Below are 17,547 nucleotides of genomic sequence, written 5' to 3'. Positions count from 1 at the left end.
CCTTTTTTTTTTTTTTTTTTTTTTTTAACCATCTTTATACATTAATTCCATTCACATGGTCATGGACAGGTAGGTTGGAGGTCGCTGCTGGTTGGGTTAGGTACATTCATTTCATTAAATTTTGCATTGGATATTTATAAGAAGCAAGCAGAAATAGTTTGAAATAATGTTCATACATAATGTAATAATGTTCTCATGGATTGTATTTGGTTATGACTTTCAAGCCCATCTTCTGAACTTGATATCCAAAGTAATGCCCATTGCTACTTCTCACCTACTCAATTTGTTCATTTCTATCAAACATTTATCACTTCAAAATCCCTAAAATAAAATATTTTATGCTACGGTCGAGCTGCATTCCAAGTTTGAAGACAATTAGGTCGAGCTGCATTCCAAGTTTGAAGACAATTAGAGCCTAGTTACGTAACAATCCAAGTCCATTGCTAGCAGATATTGTTCGCTTTGGTTCATTACATACTGCCGTTAACCTCACGGTTTTGAAATGCATCTACTTAGGAGATGTTTCTACACTCTTATAAGAAATGCTTCGTTCCCCGCTCCAATCGGGATCTCACAGGTTACTCCTATGTGGAGAAAAACTGGGTTAAGAAGCTTACAAGAGTCGAGGCCAAGGAGCTCTTGGTTGGCTCTCCGTCTGCGAAGTCTAAGTTCATGACCCACCCACCGGAGAAATCACGTTTCAAGTCTCTGACCGGGCTGTTGAGAACTTCCCGTGTTGGCTTTTCGAGGTTGAAGAACTCAAGAATGTGGAAGAGAAGAATAAGAACACAACAAAGAGGTGGAATACAAGTAAAGCAAGCTTCAGGGGAGACTCCTTCGGAAGTTTTTGATGTTCAGAAACACGGTAAGAAATTTACGTGTCATAACCGTGTAAAACGAAGCGGGGGATGTCAACAAACCGGGAATATATTATGTGAAATAATGTACAGGAAGATGTTCAGAGAGAACCCACAGATCAATATTCAGGTTGTCTCAGTTCTAAAATAAATCTATATGATTGATTGGCTGACAGAATCAGCTTGCAAAACAGGCAAGCTTTCAAGTTTCTGCAATCCTTTAGAACTTTGAACTAACTCTTATAATCATTTGCTCTAACCTATAGCTGTACAGTATATTAATCGAAGACGATCTCGTTCTTGAAAGAATGAGGTTACCTTAGACAAGGATCTGTGACCGAGCAGCACCGCGAGAGCATTTCTTCCTACCCGACTTGCTAAGTGCGCAAACGCATATCTCAAGAAGCTCGTAATCCTCCTCCCAGAACAAAGATGATGCGAGCTCTGGATTCTCAACCAGCATTTTTGATGTCAGGAAACCAGCAATTGTCCATGTTTGATAGAGTCGGGATTGCTTTCCGATGAACTTTCCTGTTCGGGTGTCGTAATATTCAGGCCAGCGGTCGACTGCAATTCTCTTCTCAGCCACAGCCACTGCTTTCTTGGCCATTTCGAGTCTGCCCATCTTGATGCATGCGAGTGTGAACTGCAATAGATGTCGACTTAAAATCGTTATATATGATCAGTTTTGTCGCTTAAGATTACACAAAGACCTATCGGTTTTACATTACCTGCCAAAGAAGTGTTGGCCACGATCCTCCATTATGGTATGACCACGGGCTGAAAAAGATCCAAAAAGAGTTGAGTATTGTATGGCAATCAAGTAAGTAGATACTCTATGCAGATACGCATATAACTTACGTGTTTTTCGGGTCACTGCCGGTGATTATGCGCCATTCCTCGTACTCCAAAGCAGGGTAACATATCTTAAGAGGCATATGACCCACAAGATCACTCCATTTAGCATCAATGAGATTTAGAATAGCTTCATTTTGTTTCGGTGTACCCAAAGACGAAACGATGGACCAAAGATTTCCGAGTGTAAAAAACCGAAAATCCATATGAGCTGGTTGGAGATTGCCAATGAAATAACCTCCTTCCTCTGGTACCCAGTCCATTAGCCACTGAGGAATTTGTTCGGGATAGATGTTGAATTTGTTAGTAGCATCCATGGAGTATTCTTCGGTCTTATAACGATAGATCTCGTTGATCTTCTTCATATCGACCCAATAATATTCTCTGATATGGAACGATAGAGCACTTAGTCGATTGTTAATGGCCCTCACCAAGTTCTTCGACCCGTCATTCACGGTGAGCATTTCGCGAGAACACCTTAAAGCTGAATAAAACAAGGCCTGCAGAATCAAGCTTGTTACAGATGCAGGTGATGAACTTAAATGCAGGATGCAAGCTCATGTTTTGCACTCGAACTCACTTGTATTTCAAGGGGATGGCCATGAATGCCCATTCGACGATCGATCATGCAGGAACCATCAGTGACCAACAGCGAAGGGAACATGTCGAACCCATCTGTTAGACAGAGGTTAAGTATCATTTTCAAGCCAGTTTGGACATCCACCCTTTCTTGTAGAGCATAGTCCCCGGTGATTTTTCCGTACGCCCGTAAAAGGATGATCCACCATAATCCTACCAAAGAAGAGCAAACGACGACGATGAAGATCAAATGTTTCTAAACAGGGTACTCACTCAAAAGGAGAAATGTTTGGCTTCATGAATGAGAAAAACAGAAACGAATGACGTTATCATGTTACCTGAATCGACTGGTGCCACACGGCCTATGGCTGATTCACCGAAATCTGGATCCAAAACTTCTTCAAAATTATCGCCATCAAGGGGAACGGTTCGGACTTTGAAGCTTGCAGGCATCAAGCCCTGTCCTGGACTGTAACAATCTACTGTTTTCTCCCAGCTCTGGAAAAAGAAAAGTCCTCAATTAAGAAAGTCAGCAAAAGGCTTGAAAATAGAACACCATGAGAAGCCTATAATCTTTCAGACTCGAAACGATCTAACCATATGATGGGCTAGCTTTCGAATATTCTCGGATTCCTTGATCCAAAGTGGCTTACAATATGTGCTCTTTATTTTGAAAATTGACCTATATTTGTTAATACTCCGATGTCCGATCTTCGTGTGCCCTTTCGGAAAATAAAAGCAACCCAAAATAAACATAAATCCTTTGAAACCAATCGAGCCATAAAACCGAAGGAACCAGAATCAAAAGGCTCACTGACTGCCAAATGCCAAGAAAATTATCTCACTAAACTTGTACGTTTTCAAATATTATCATGACCCTTCTCGTACTTACACTTATGCAGGTGGAAACGCTCCGAAAGGCTTCAACAACACAACGGTCTAAATCCCACTTCTATAGGTTCTTTTTACCTTCTATAGGGACTTCGTTTTCGTGTTACGCTACCTTTTTTCTTCACCAACGCAACGGTCCATCGGTTACTTGATATCCATTCCTAATTCGCAACCTGAGTAACCTTTAATTTTTCTTTTGGATTCCCTTTCTTAGGTCATTATCTCGTTATGGATGAACATGATTGCACCAGGGTTCATTATGACCGACCATTGAACATAATAGACAACCCGTCGCTTAGTGTTGGTTCAAGGGTCCATGGAATTCCATATCATACATGCCCAAACAGAGCGATTGACATTGTGTAAAGTACTAGAAATTGTAGGGACAAAAAACATAATATAAACATTAAGAAAACGAAATGTATAACACAACCGATAAAGAACATGAAAAACGGTACCTGTAACTGTAAGGTATGAAGGAGAAAGTTCTTCACAATCTCCCCTTCATTATTCAGCAAGAACGCGAGAGCAGAGGGAACAAAGTCTCGAATGAAGACCTGATCATAATTCAATGGTTGCTTATCGGCCGGATCATTTGCAGCCATGGTCCCAACCGGACTTCCACAATACGACACGACAACGTCACGTAGCAACCTCCAAGCCTCTTTCTCAATATCAGACTTCTCTCTTGTCGAACTAACGACCTTAGCGTTGTTCAAACCCTCTAAGTTCTCCTCATTTACATCTTCACTAACAATTTCTATCCTAGAATCTTCCTCTCCTACAATATTCTCATCCTTATCAATCTTTTCAACAACCAGAGGCTTCACATTCAAACCACCCTGAACATATATCTTCTCAAAGTTATTGTCATTCACATGTTTCTCAATCGACCTCGAAAAATCACGAACATTCGACGCAATTCTAGCAATTATAGACAAACCCCTTTTGGGTTTAGGGAGTATACTATAGCTATAAGACCTCATAATTACCCTAGATTGGCCATAACTTAAGCTAACCACAGAAGAATTCTGGGTTCCATCTAGAATCCGTTGAGACCTCGAGAAATGAAAAGGGTAAGAACTATATTGCCTAATAGAATGAAATTTGAAGCAAAAGTTCAAACAAGAATTATGAGGCGAAGTATTTAGGGCTTTTGCAGGTGAGAATCCAAAAACCCTAGAATTTCTACAGCTAATTAGAAGCCTACAAGAAGCCTTCATCGACGAATTATCAATCAAAGCAATCATGTTCATAACAATAAGAAATCAAATCGTGGAATATGAATAAGATTCAAGAGCTTTACGCATAACAGTGGCGATTATCTTCGATTTCTGCGGCGAACTACGGAATCGAATTGAAAGGGGAGTTGGGATTGGTTGAAGAAGAAGAATGGTATCTGAAATTCGGGAAGAAATCGAATGGTTCGAGGAAAAGTGAAGGACGGCTCGTTTTATAGAGATGAAATTAACGAGAAAAATGGAGGTGAAGTTGTGTAGATCGTGGATTTTCGTGGTGGGTCTTTATTTCTTGAATTAGAACATTTTTTTTATTTTTAATTTTTGATATTTTTAACAAATCTATGAACCTTGTTCTTCGGGCAACAATTCATTTCAAGATAATCTTTAGATTTCTTTCCATTTCAAGTGTGCTTTAACCATGAAAATTCACTCAAGTTTTAGCCTTTAGATTTTTTCTCAAAAAATATATATTTTTTTAAATTTTTGTTGAAATAAACTTTCAATTAACGTTACGATTATTATTATTATTTTTTACTAAATTAAAATTTCGTTGTTCGATATATATGCTTGGTCATGAGGTTAAAGGTTTGGATCCCGGGATCCTACATATTGATGTTCGGCAACCGTTGAATTATTACTCGACTACAAAGGTTTTGATGTTTGAAATCTACAATCGTTGAATAATATAAAATAAAATCTATTATCCTTAAATATAAATATATCCAATTTCAATCCTTAAAAAAATAAAGAAAAATGCTCGTAATAAAATTGTCAAGTATAATTATTTGACGGTTGAGCTATGTTTATATTGGCTAGAGACACAATTACAGAGAAAATAAAGAAAGCTGTATTAATGGTATTAATTATCATTTGTTCAGGTATCAATGGTATGAGAAATTTTGGGTGAAACAAACAAAAAAAAAACATGAGGATTTATGTTTAAAGTGGACAATATCATATTATTGTGGAGGTATGAAGATATTCATTATCCTCGTGCCCCAAAGGTTTCCATGTCTGTGCACAATCTCGAGTAACAAAGACAAGTGGGCAAACCTCGATGATGTGGTCATAATGATTTGTGATTGAGCTCTAATGGAGAGATGGCGTGCTCCAAAGAAGAAAGCTACCCTGGATAAGAGTACGACTCTCATTGAGGTTGGAGACGTGCTTTGATGTCCCACATTGGTTGGGGAGGAGAACAAACCTTCCCCTAGTAGACGCGTTTTAAAGCCTTGAGGGGAAGTCCGAAAGAGAAAGCCCAAATAGGACAATATCTGCTAGCGGTGGATCTGGGGCGTTACAATGGTATCAGAGCCAGACACCGGACGATGTGTCAGCCTTCTCGCTCTTCCCCGAAGGGGGTAGACACGAGGCGGTGTGCCAGTAAGGACACTGGGCCTCAAAGGGGGTAGATTTGGGGGCGGTCCCACATCCATTGGAGGAAGGAAAGAGTGCCAGCGAGGACGCTGATCCCAAAGGGAGGAGGATTGTGATGTCCCACATTGGTTAGGGAGGAGGATTGTGATGTCCCACATTGGTTAGGGAGGAGGATTTGATGTCCCACATTGGTTGGGGAGGAGAACAAACCACCATTTATAAGGGTGTGGAAACGAAAGAGAAAGCCCAAAGAGAACAATATCTCGTAGTCGTGGATCTGGGACGTTACATGGCGCGTTTTAAAGCCTTGAGGGGAAGCCCGAAAGGGAAAGCCCAAAGAGAACAATATCTGCTAGTCGTGGATCTGAGACGTTTTTAAAGCCTTGAGGGGAAGTCCGAAAGGGAAAGCCCAAAGAGGACAATATCTACTAGCCGTGGATCTGGGGCATTCCATGTGCGAACAGAAGTACGACTATTCGAGTGGAGGTTATGTGGTCCTTTCTTTGAGAGAAGATTATATTAGATTGCAACTAAAGTCCATCACTAGCTGCAAGTATATACGTGAGAGACAACATCTACGTTTTGTTGTTATCACATATTATTTATAAGGTTAAGAACGAAGAACACGCTCGAACGGATGGAGAAATGATGAAATAGAGAGTGAAGAGAATTTCATTTTCATGTTAGCTAAACGTAGGAGATCAAGATCGGGATTTTCATAGAAAATTATCCATTTAAATGAAGATTTTTTAACGGACGTAATTTTGTTCGAACTAAGCTAAAAAAATGAAAAGAAAAAAAAAAAACACTCTTTACAAGGAAACCTTTTTAAAAAATTTAATAGAAAATTTCGTAGGGACGGAGAGTTAAACGGAAGGCACGATGGCAACGTGAAAGTCATCTCCGCCCAACAAATTACCTAAACAAAACCATGAATTACTTGTTTCATTGGGAGAAAAGAGTCATCCCTCTTAGCCTTTTGGTACTTTCCTCACATGTAACCTCACTTGGTTGTTTTCCAAGAAAAATCCAAACAACCAAGTATCAGATGTCTCCTAAAGCGTAACGGAGATGTATGAAAGTAAGCTCAAGCTAAGTTCTGCTCGTGAGCATAATGGTATAAGCCTGCCTGATTGTGAGACCGACTAGTCGAATAGAGACGAAAGTTAACCATAGTAATTCGAGAGTTTCGTGCGGAAGGACTCTTGCTCAACAGGTCAAAGGTACGCCAAGGATAACAGGTTGATAATACTCAAGAGCTCATATCGACGGATTTGTTTGGCAGCTCGATGTCGACTCATCACATCCTAGGATTGAAGAAGGTCTTAAGAGTTCGGTTATTTACCAATTCAACGTCTTTTGAAATAACTTCGTCTTCCGAGCTCATTTTTTATGCAGCTTCTTAGTTCCAAAGGAAGCCACAGCCAAAACCAACAATGGGTTGCTCTCAAAATCTCACCTCCTTCATCCCTACTATTCTTTTGGCAGGCTTTATGCAATCCTCCATGAAAATCTGGTCACCATTTGCTCTACAACCTCGAACCCGTCGCACTACCAGAAAATCCTCACCAACGATTCCCATACTATCTCGGCTGACCTCCCCGAACTCTCGCTTATATCCATTAATCTAACGATGAAGCAAGCCGATCAAAACCTAGATTCCTTCTCCAAACTAGGTAAGAATACAAGTGATCCCGAGCAGAAGAATAGTTTTGACCGTTGGGTAGAGTATTACCATGAAATCAAAACAATGATCTATCCTTAAGGATCCTTGCAAACTTTTACAAGTAAATCTAATTTAACAGATGATTCCAACCCAGAGCTAGTTAGAAAGATGAATAACTCTTAGATCAAACTTGAAATCTAGGATGGTCACTCTGAGATACTAAGACGACTCACTCTAGAATTAACTTGATCAAAACTAATCCAATGAATCAGTTTAACATCAAACCTAAAACACCTAAAACACCTAAAACAAGACCAAAAAGGTTTCAAGAAAACACAGATTTTGTATTCAACAATGATTTTAAACTTAATATTACATGCCTTCAAAAAGATAATCCAAACATAACTGTAGTTCAACTACCAAGTACCAATTAAAACTATTAAATAAAAATAGAAGAAAATAAGACATACACTACGAAAGATAAAAAGTCTTCAAATCACTTTCCAATGTCAAACGATATTTATTGTCACTCCATTCTTTTCTTATTTTGATACTTAAATATTCTGGTGTTGGATGATCAAAGTCCCACGTCGGTTAATTTAGGGAATGATCATGAGTTTATAACTAAAGAATACTCTCTCCATTGGTACGAGGCCTTTTGGGAAGCTCAAAGCAAAGCCGTGAGAACTTATGCTCAAAGTGGACAATATCATACACTTGTGGAGAGTCGTGTTCGTCTAAACTTGGTATCTTACTTCTTGTAATTGCTCCTTCGAGTACATGCAATTCATCCGTGGTTGGATAGATAAAGTTGTAAAAATTTGGGAATATATGGAAATGAAAAGCCAATCAAGAAAGTTTAGAAAAGGGTATTATAACATTTAAGGAAGGAATTGAAATACCCCTCTATGGTATTCATATCAGATTTGCCTCACCCATTCTACCTAATAAACAACCAATTCATTCATGTATATCTTCTTATCATACTTCAATTTGGGCTATTTAAAATGATATCATGAACCAAAAGAAGTAACTCTTACCTTGCTTCCAACATTAGCAGCAACGGAATCATGGTGTTATCGGCGTGTTCTTCGCAACGGCTAGCCTTGTTCTTCATGTTCTTCGTGTTCTTCGTGTTCTTCATTGTTCGTCCTGTCTTGGGTGACCCTGCAACGCAGCAACGGATTGATCGAGTATGCCGTCAAATGGAGGATTATGGATTTTGCAATAGAACCTTTAGTGAAAATCTGAGAGGTCCAGTAGATGATGTTGGCCTAACCTTGATAGCAAATGACCAAGTTTTGAGAAATGCGTCCAATACCTATCAGTTCATAGAGCAGCTTCAAGCTAGGACATCTGATCCAGCAACAAGAGCTGCACTTGAGAATTGCAGAATTGGTTGCAGCCAGGTCCGGGAAGCGTTTGAGCAGGCGAGTTATTACTTCAACAAAAGAGACTATGTCAATATGGTCCAGGTTGAAAGGGATGCACCCAGAGGAGAGGCGTTCTGTCGACCACCGACGACGGCGAGCCGGTTGGTTGAGAGGAAGAGGGAATTGAGGATTCTTATTGCCATGGCTGTGGTTGCTGGTCATATACTAGCTCCTTGATCGACGAGATTGAAATCCATAGCTTGTTCAGCCTCATGGTTTTAAAACGTGTCTACTAGAGAGAGGTTTTCACACCTTATGATATGCTTCGTTCTCCTCTCCAACTGATGTGGGACCTGATGCTATCTCTTTTATAGTTCGATACTAGAGAAATGATTGATCCTACAGATCAAAAGTCGTTCATGTGGGCCTCTAAACAGTCTTTAACTCTACTTCCTTTCTGGCGCGACAAAATGCAATGCAATGACAAATGTTCAACATAAACAGCTACAAAGATGAGTTTTAGAAAACTAATTTTGCAGTTCCTGTTGTACCATATACTATTCTTTTCACCGATCTAAATGTAACGAGCCAAGACCACCGCTAGCAGATATTGTCTATTTGAGCTTCCGTTTTGGGATTCCTTTTAAGGTTTTTAAAACGCATCTGCTTGGGAGAGGTTTCCATACCCTTATAAAGAATGTTTTGTTCTTCTCCCCAACCGATGTGAGATCTCACAATCGTTCCACACCCTTATAAAGAATTTTTCATTCTCCTCCCCAATCGATGTGGGATCTCAAGATCTACCCCCTTTGGGGCCTAGCCTCCTCGCAGGCATACCGTCTCCTATCCAACCCCCCTTCAGGGCTCAGCCTCCTCATTGGCACATCGCTAGTGGTGGGCTTAGACCGTTACAAATGATATCAGAGTTAGACACGGGGCGATGTGCCAACGAAGAGGCTAAGCCGAAGGGGGTGGCACAAGGCGGTGTGCCAGTNATATCTGCTAGCAGTGGGCTTTGACTGTTACAAATGGTATCAGAGCCAAACACCGGGCGGTGTGCCAGCGAGGAGGCTGAGCCCTGAAGGGGGTGGACACGAGGTGGTGTGCCAGCGAGGAGGCTGAGCCCTAAAGGGGGGTGGACATGAGGTGGTGTACCAGCGAGGAGGCTGAGCCCTAAAGGGGGGTGGACACGAGGTGGTGTGCCAGTGAGGAGGCTGAGCCCTGAAGGGGAGTGGACACGAGGTGGTGTGCCAGCGAGGAGGCTGAGCCCTAAAGGGGTGGACACGAGGTGGTGTGCTAGCGAAGAAGTTGAGCCCTGAAGGAGGGTGGACACGAGGTGGTGTGCGAGCGTGGAGGCTAAGCCCTGAAGGGGATAGACACGAGGCGGTGTGCTAGTGAGGAGGTTGGATCCCGAAGGGGGTGGATTGTGAGATCCCACATCGGTTGGGGACGAGAACGAAACATTATTTATAAAGGTGTGGATACCTTCAGGCTGATTGTGAGATCCCACGTCGATTGGGGAGGAGAATGAAACGTGTGGAAACCTCTCCCGTAACAGAAGCGTTTTAAAAACCTTGAGGGAAATCACAAAAACGAAAGCCCAAAGATACAATATCTACTAGCGATGGGCTTGAACAGTTGCACTAGAGATAGCTTGATTAGGGTTGAACAAAAGACAATATCTACGGGCGATACATTTCCATAACTTGAATTGTGGTTTCCCATTTTGGAACGTAATAGCTATACAGTTTCAGAGACAGTATCCATATGTTTGATGGAAACAGAGTATAGAAAGAAAAAGAAGGAGAAACGTACCAGTAAGTGAGTGGAAGCAATGGAGGTGGAATGCGTCAGGTTGAAGGAGTTGAACACCGAAACAGCCGGCGATAGGCGAACCCATTAAGAGAGTGGGTTGAGTACCTTGTAGAAGATGAAGCCACCAGATTTGTTGATGATGTAGAGGATGTAAATTGCTGCCATTCCTCTCTAGAAGGCGCCAAATCTCACTTTCAAGTAAGTGGGTGAACAAAATGTAATTTTCTAGTTCTTCAAAGAGAGACTCTCCGCCTCGATGGAGATCAAAGAGAGACTCTCCGCCTCGATGGAGATCAAAGAGAGACTCTCCGCCTCGATGGAGAACACAAGGCGGAGAACACAAAGTAGGGAATACAATCTTGTCTCCAATCCATTTAATATAGATATATTCAAGAAGATATTCAAGTAGTTTGATTCATGAAACTAAATTAAGTCTTCAACACTGAATTGAAATGAACTAAAATTAAGCTTCAATCAAAGGAATCCAGTTGAAACCTTGGTAATTTGCCAAGCCTTTAACCTACAACTCAAACCATATAATAACTTCACATTCTATGACAATCATCTTAATTCCATTTTTTCAGCTCCACCCTTGTGTTCTTCATCTTGCTTCTGCCACTTTTTCTCCATATTCCCACCTTCCATTTCTTCTCAACTCAAGTGGAAACGTCCTAACTCCATGGATGTTCATAAGGTGTCTCCACAAAGAGTGCTCTAACACTGAGCTCAAAAGAGATCTTCACAAACCCTGCAATAATCATGGGATGCAAAGGGAAAAAGAAACAACTTGACATATCACAAATTCCCAAGAAACATATGAATGTAGCCACAATGTAGAAGGTTTTTCCTCAGATTAACTCAAAGGAAAAGATTGAGACACAATGCGGCATTCGTATAGCTTAGGCTTTTGTTATGTACTGATGGCTTTAGAATCTAATCAGCACAAGACCGTCCATAAGCACATAGTTTCAAACAATATACATGTGTATAGATAGCATACTCCATATCTACAAACAGCTTTGTCTCAGATATGTCCTAATGCAATGGGAGCTATTCCTCAAATTTCAAAAGAAAGAACTTGAACAACAAGATGCAAGACACTAATGCAGGCAATGAATACTAACCCATCTATAAGCACATCACAACCCACAGTAACATAAATAGAAACATGCCTAAGATAAGTGTATAGGTGTAACAGTCCAAGTCCACGCAAAATCGATGTGGGGTCTAACCTATCTATTAGGTATCGCAATCAGCCTCACAATTTTAAAACATATCTGTTAAAGAGTGGTTTCAACACCCTTGTAAGAAAGGATTTTAAAACACATCTATTAAGGAGTGGTTTCAACAGTCCAAGTCCACGCAAAATCGATGTGGGCTCTAACAATCCACCCTCTTGGAGGCCAATGTCCTCACTGGCACATCGCCTAGTGTCTAACTCTAATACCCAACAGCCAAAGCACACCGATAACAAATATTGTTTGGTTTGGCCCATTACATATCACCATCAGCCTCGCAATTTTAAAACACATCTACTATAGAGAGATTTTCACACTCTTATAAGGAATGCTTCACACCCCTCCAACCGAGGTGAAATCTAACAATATGAAATTCAGATATCTTCCATACCATGGAGCGTTGAAAAACTTGACAGACATGATTGGTATCAAAAGTGTAGAGTCCATAAGCACAATGTAACAGACAACCCACAAAATTATCGGCTTGGATGTGTGTATCTAGATAGATATATGCCATAGTATACACAGTTTCACCTCACTTTGTAGAAGGAAATTCAAAAGACACCATGGCAATAGTGTAGCTTAGGTATTTGTTATGTCCCAATAACAATAATGAATTGGCACAAGACCGTCCATAAGCACGTAACACATAATCTACAGCCAGATATTAAAAACAGAACAACGTAGAGATTCAGATAATCTCAATAACATTTGGTAACTTTTCCTCGAGAAATAAATCCGCAGAAAAAGAAACATTTAGTCGAAAGAACAAATTTTCAAGGGAAGTGAAGTTTTCAGATGAACAGTAATTGATATTCAGAATCAACGAGAATCAGAAACCAAACACAGTCTACCACCAATATCAATAATGAACATATGAACAGAAATACACAAAACAAGTTCACATAGAAGATCCCAATTAAGAACATATATGCGAAAACACAACAACTTTCACAAGCCGTAGGCAAAAAGAACGAACGAACGAACAAAAACCCAAAAAATTAAGCAAACGATTCAAGATGTTAATCTTAAAACATACAAAAATTGGAGCAAACGATCAGCAGCTAAATGGTGGTAATTAACAGGATAATCAAGCCCCAAAACGAAACATTATGCGAATTAAAATCAAAAAGTTCAGCAAAGAATGTGCCTTCCTGCCAAGAAACGTAGAGGCAGGGGAGTGAAAGCTGGGTTTTATATAGAAGAAGGGTTGCGGCGGAGTTCAGTGCTCTCTAGGGTTATCAGTTGCCACTCAATCGCTCTATTTTATAAATAATTTAAAAGCATTTTCCTCTTAAATAAAGACTTTTTTTTTTTTCTTTAATTTTATTTACATTTAATTCCTAAAATTTCTAAAAAAAAATAATTCAAAATACAGCGTATCAAAAATACTCTTGAACTTTTAATAATATTTAAAAAATATCATTAAATTTCAAAAATTTATTAATATCTTTTAATTTTTTAAAAAGTAAAAAAAGTATATATATAAAAAATATAATTAATCCTCCATAATTCTTACTAATATATAGACGAAAATTTAAGAATATTTTTACTATGCGGGAACTTTAAGAGTATTTTGAATTGTTTTAAATAGTTTTAAAATATTTTGAAAGTTTTTAAAAAAGTTTAAAAGTGTTTTTTTTTTAAATTATATATTAATAAAACTTTTGAAAACTCGAAGATATTAGGGTCAATAATGATATATTTTAATTTTAAACACAAAATTTTAAAATTATTTTAAAATTAAGAGATTTATTAAACAAAAATATTAAAAATTATCATATACCCTTTAAATTAAATGACCAATTATTCATTTTTTAGGCTTGATTATAAAAATTAAAAATATTTTAAAATTCAAATACTAAATAAATATAAACTTAAAATTTATAAACTAAACTTATGAATTAATATTCACTAATTCAATTTTGAACTTCTTTATTATTATTATCATTTTTATAGTAATTCGATTTTAATTAATATATTAAAAATTACGTTATTTATTTATTAGAAATAAGATAATAAAAATAATATGCGACTAATTTAACCATAATTCTTAAATATAATTTTTATTTCGATGGATCAAATAATACTTACTAGGATTAAATTTTATTCAATAAAAATTATTAATTATATTGAATTTCCTAAATTAAGAGAGTAATTAAAAAAAAGTTATATTAATTTAATTAATATAAATTGTTTTTAATCGAGTATTTAATGTGGCATTGTTGTGATTTTAGTGACTTTAGGGGGTTTATTGTGGAATTTGAATTGAGTAGTGGGGCCTACGTTCGTCTAGGGTTGCAATCGCCTGCGGTCACTGACAATCTGGTTTCTGTGCTCTCAGGGTGGGTCCTCTCCTCCTTTTGTTAGAACTTTTATTTAATTTTAGCAAGTATATATTATTAAATATTCTCTAATATTTAACGTAAATTTTATAATTAATTTTTTTTTAATTAGGTTTTTATTAAAGAAAAATTGACATATAAAATAATTAAATATAAAAAGCCGAAATAAATGATTTTTTTTTATGGATGAATTCGATTTGACTGAATATACTGTCTGTTACAATATTTTCGTCAGTTTCATAGAGAGGTTGTACACACTTTTATAAATAATGTTTCGTTTCCCTCTCCAACTAATATGGAATCTCACAATTTTCTTTTATTTTCGAGTGCATTAAGAGTCGCTATCATTCTTATATCCGACGAAGAACGAGATGAGTGAACTACACGTCTTTTGAAAGCTAACACGGATGCTATAGTAGATGCTAGAATTATCCAAATATTCGAACTTATTCAATCATTTTGTTTCGACTTATAGAAAATGTCAAATGTATCATCGTCCATATTAGCAAAAGATTCCAGCAAATCATCGTCATAGAAGTTTTGAACGAAGATGCTAGTATCATTATTCACATTCACATTTACGTCACGTCAATTATTTTATAATTAGTAATAACATTGAATCGGTCCATGTGTGAGGCAGATGGATACTGATACCTACATTCTTGTTTTGTATTAATATAAAAAATATATATATATTTTAAATATATGTGAACCGACCGGTCGACTGGTCTTTTTTTTTTTTGCACACCAACCAAAGTTAATCAATTTGACATCTAATTTAACAGCCCAGATCCACATTATCCTCTTTGGGCTTTCACTTTCGTGCTTCTTTAAAACGCATATGCTAGAGTAAGGTTTCCACACCCTTACAAATGGTGGTTTGTTCTCCTCCTCAACCAATGTGGGACATCACAATCCACCCCCTTTCGGGACCTAGCGTCCTCGCTAGCACTCTTTCCTTCCTCTAATCGATGTGGGACCGCCCCTAAATCCACCTCGCTTTGGGGCCCAGTGTCCTTACTAGCACACTGCCTCGTGTCTACCCCTCTTCGCGGAACAGCGAGAAGGCTAGCACATCGTCTGGTGTCTAGCTCTGATACCATTTGTAACGGCCAAAATCCACCGCTAGCAAATATTGTCTTCTTTGGGCTTTTCCTCAACGCTTTAAAACGCATGTGCTAGGGGAAGGTTTCCATACCGTTACAAATGGTGGTTTGTTCTCCTCCCCAACCAATGTGAGACATCACATCTAAACTCTAGACCGAGTAGCGATGTCCCTGCAGAGACTAGCCTCGAATAGGTTTATTAAAAGTAAACGAGAAATTTCACTGGAACAAGTAGCGGGGACGGGTTGAAACCCACTTGCAGTCGAGATGTTTATCGAGCGGTTGAGCCATAGGTAACTCTTTTCTGCATTTTTCAGAGCTTAGGTCGGTCGTGCATTAAATTCTGGCTCGTACATATTAAATCAAATGTGTTGAATTGTGGTTAAAAAAAAGTTTAAAATTTCTCGAGCGTTTATTCATTCCGATCCTGATTCTCGTGTTCCAAACACAATTCGCTTAAAATTATAGCACCCGAGAGCATTTGGNCTTTTTTTTTTTTGCACACCAACCAAAGTTAATCAATTTGACATCTAATTTAACAGCCCAGATCCACATTATCCTCTTTGGGCTTTCACTTTCGTGCTTCTTTAAAACGCATATGCTAGAGTAAGGTTTCCACACCCTTACAAATGGTGGTTTGTTCTCCTCCTCAACCAATGTGGGACATCACAATCCACCCCCTTTCGGGACCTAGCGTCCTCGCTAGCACTCTTTCCTTCCTCTAATCGATGTGGGACCGCCCCTAAATCCACCTCGCTTTGGGGCCCAGTGTCCTTACTAGCACACTGCCTCGTGTCTACCCCTCTTCGCGGAACAGCGAGAAGGCTAGCACATCGTCTGGTGTCTAGCTCTGATACCATTTGTAACGGCCAAAATCCACCGCTAGCAAATATTGTCTTCTTTGGGCTTTTCCTCAACGCTTTAAAACGCATGTGCTAGGGGAAGGTTTCCATACCGTTACAAATGGTGGTTTGTTCTCCTCCCCAACCAATGTGAGACATCACATCTAAACTCTAGACCGAGTAGCGATGTCCCTGCAGAGACTAGCCTCGAATAGGTTTATTAAAAGTAAACGAGAAATTTCACTGGAACAAGTAGCGGGGACGGGTTGAAACCCACTTGCAGTCGAGATGTTTATCGAGCGGTTGAGCCATAGGTAACTCTTTTCTGCATTTTTCAGAGCTTAGGTCGGTCGTGCATTAAATTCTGGCTCGTACATATTAAATCAAATGTGTTGAATTGTGGTTAAAAAAAAGTTTAAAATTTCTCGAGCGTTTATTCATTCCGATCCTGATTCTCGTGTTCCAAACACAATTCGCTTAAAATTATAGCACCCGAGAGCATTTGGTATTAGAGATTATACATAACTCATATGATTAAGACAAATAACGCTTCATCTTTTTTCTTGGATCTTTGTTATGACCATCTCGGGTGTTGATTGTTCTACTACGTTACTGTCATCCATATTTAACAAAGACCCATTTGATTTGATATGAAGCTCGTTTTTCCATTTAACCTATAAGGAACCTGCTTTGAAAGGGCCGGGAGTAGAAGAGGGAGTGATGTGAGATTTTTTTCGTTAGCTAAATGGAGCTGGGATGAGCATTATATTCTCGGTTCCCTCTCTACCCACACCAGGCCTCATCCCCCACATTCTTTAGTATATTGAAGTTTTTTTTTAACGTTTGAAAATAACGTTGTAATATTAAAATTTAAATTTTTAGAAATTATGTTTATAGAACGTCATATTATATATTTGCTTATAAAATATAATTAGATCTAGTTGAAAAACTCAATCCTTACGATTTTTGGGAAGGTAACTACTCAAACCCACCGTTAACAGATACTGTCCATTTTGACTCGTTACTCATTGTTGTTAACTTCACGGTTTTAAACGTGTCTGCTAGGGAGATGTTTCCACACACCCTTACAAGAAATACTTCGTTTCCCACACCTCGATTGGGGAAGAGAATGAAACACCCTTATAAGGGTGTGAAGACCTCTCCTAGTAGACGTGTTTTAAAAACCTTGAGAGGAAAATTCGTAAAGGAAAGCCCAAAAAGAACAATATCTGGTAGCGTTGAGCTTGGGTCGTTACAAATAGTATCAAAGCCAAACACCAAGCAATGTGCCAGCAAGGAGGGTTGTTCCCCGAAAGGAGGTAGACACGAGGCAATATGCCAGGACGCTGCCCAAAGGAGGGT

The 17,547-nt window shown here is 38.8% G+C and overlaps 3 protein-coding genes across 6 annotated transcripts in view; 2 read left to right on the top strand and 1 right to left on the bottom strand.

Moving 5' to 3' along the window:
- LOC111798393 (intermediate cleaving peptidase 55, mitochondrial) overlaps positions 1 to 277 on the top strand; it is a 9,261-nt gene extending 8,984 nt beyond the window's left edge. For 3 of the 4 annotated variants that reach the window (XM_023681502.1, XM_023681500.1, XM_023681498.1), the window contains one exon: positions 70 to 277. The gene's annotated coding sequence lies outside the window, so the exon portion shown is untranslated. The remainder of the gene's footprint in view (positions 1 to 69) is intronic. The other variant, XM_023681499.1, reaches the window with a different exon arrangement.
- Positions 278 to 909: 632 nt separating this feature from the next.
- On the bottom strand, positions 910 to 4,689 carry LOC111798392 (alkaline/neutral invertase A, mitochondrial-like). The gene is made up of 6 exons (XM_023681497.1): positions 3,641 to 4,689; positions 2,630 to 2,789; positions 2,293 to 2,504; positions 1,719 to 2,212; positions 1,589 to 1,637; positions 910 to 1,503 (listed from the first exon to the last, which is right to left on the bottom strand). Exons 1-6 carry the CDS (start codon positions 4,436 to 4,438, stop codon positions 1,177 to 1,179), a joined length of 2,040 nt encoding a protein of 679 aa, XP_023537265.1. The 5' UTR covers positions 4,439 to 4,689; the 3' UTR covers positions 910 to 1,176.
- A 3,476-nt stretch (positions 4,690 to 8,165) lies between these two features.
- Positions 8,166 to 9,410, top strand: LOC111798394. The gene has a single exon (XM_023681504.1). The coding sequence runs from the start codon at positions 8,537 to 8,539 to the stop codon at positions 9,074 to 9,076; it is 540 nt and encodes a 179-aa protein (XP_023537272.1). The 5' UTR covers positions 8,166 to 8,536; the 3' UTR covers positions 9,077 to 9,410.
- The last annotated feature ends 8,137 nt before the right edge of the window (positions 9,411 to 17,547 follow it).

The sequence above is a fragment of the Cucurbita pepo genome, chromosome LG07 (genome assembly GCF_002806865.2).
Source record: "Cucurbita pepo subsp. pepo cultivar mu-cu-16 chromosome LG07, ASM280686v2, whole genome shotgun sequence".
Classification (NCBI taxonomy): domain Eukaryota; kingdom Viridiplantae; phylum Streptophyta; class Magnoliopsida; order Cucurbitales; family Cucurbitaceae; genus Cucurbita; species Cucurbita pepo.
The sequence above is the reverse complement of the archived record's forward strand: the minus strand, read 5'-3'. Positions and strand labels throughout refer to the sequence as shown.

What these genes read in the sequence shown, in the direction of transcription:
- LOC111798392 (XM_023681497.1), bottom strand. Translation starts at nt 4,438, where the DNA reads ATGAACATGATTGCTTTGATTGATAATTCGTCGATGAAGGCTTCTTGT. An exon ending in TGTGGCACCAGTCGATTCAG is followed by an intron (nt 2,505 to 2,629) that starts GTAACATGATAA and finishes CTTCTTTGGTAG; the next exon opens with GATTATGGTGGATCATCCTT. An exon ending in GGCAGTGACCCGAAAAACAC is followed by an intron (nt 1,638 to 1,718) that starts GTAAGTTATATG and finishes GATCTTTTTCAG; the next exon opens with CCCGTGGTCATACCATAATG.
- LOC111798394 (XM_023681504.1), top strand. Translation starts at nt 8,537, where the DNA reads ATGGTGTTATCGGCGTGTTCTTCGCAACGGCTAGCCTTGTTCTTCATG.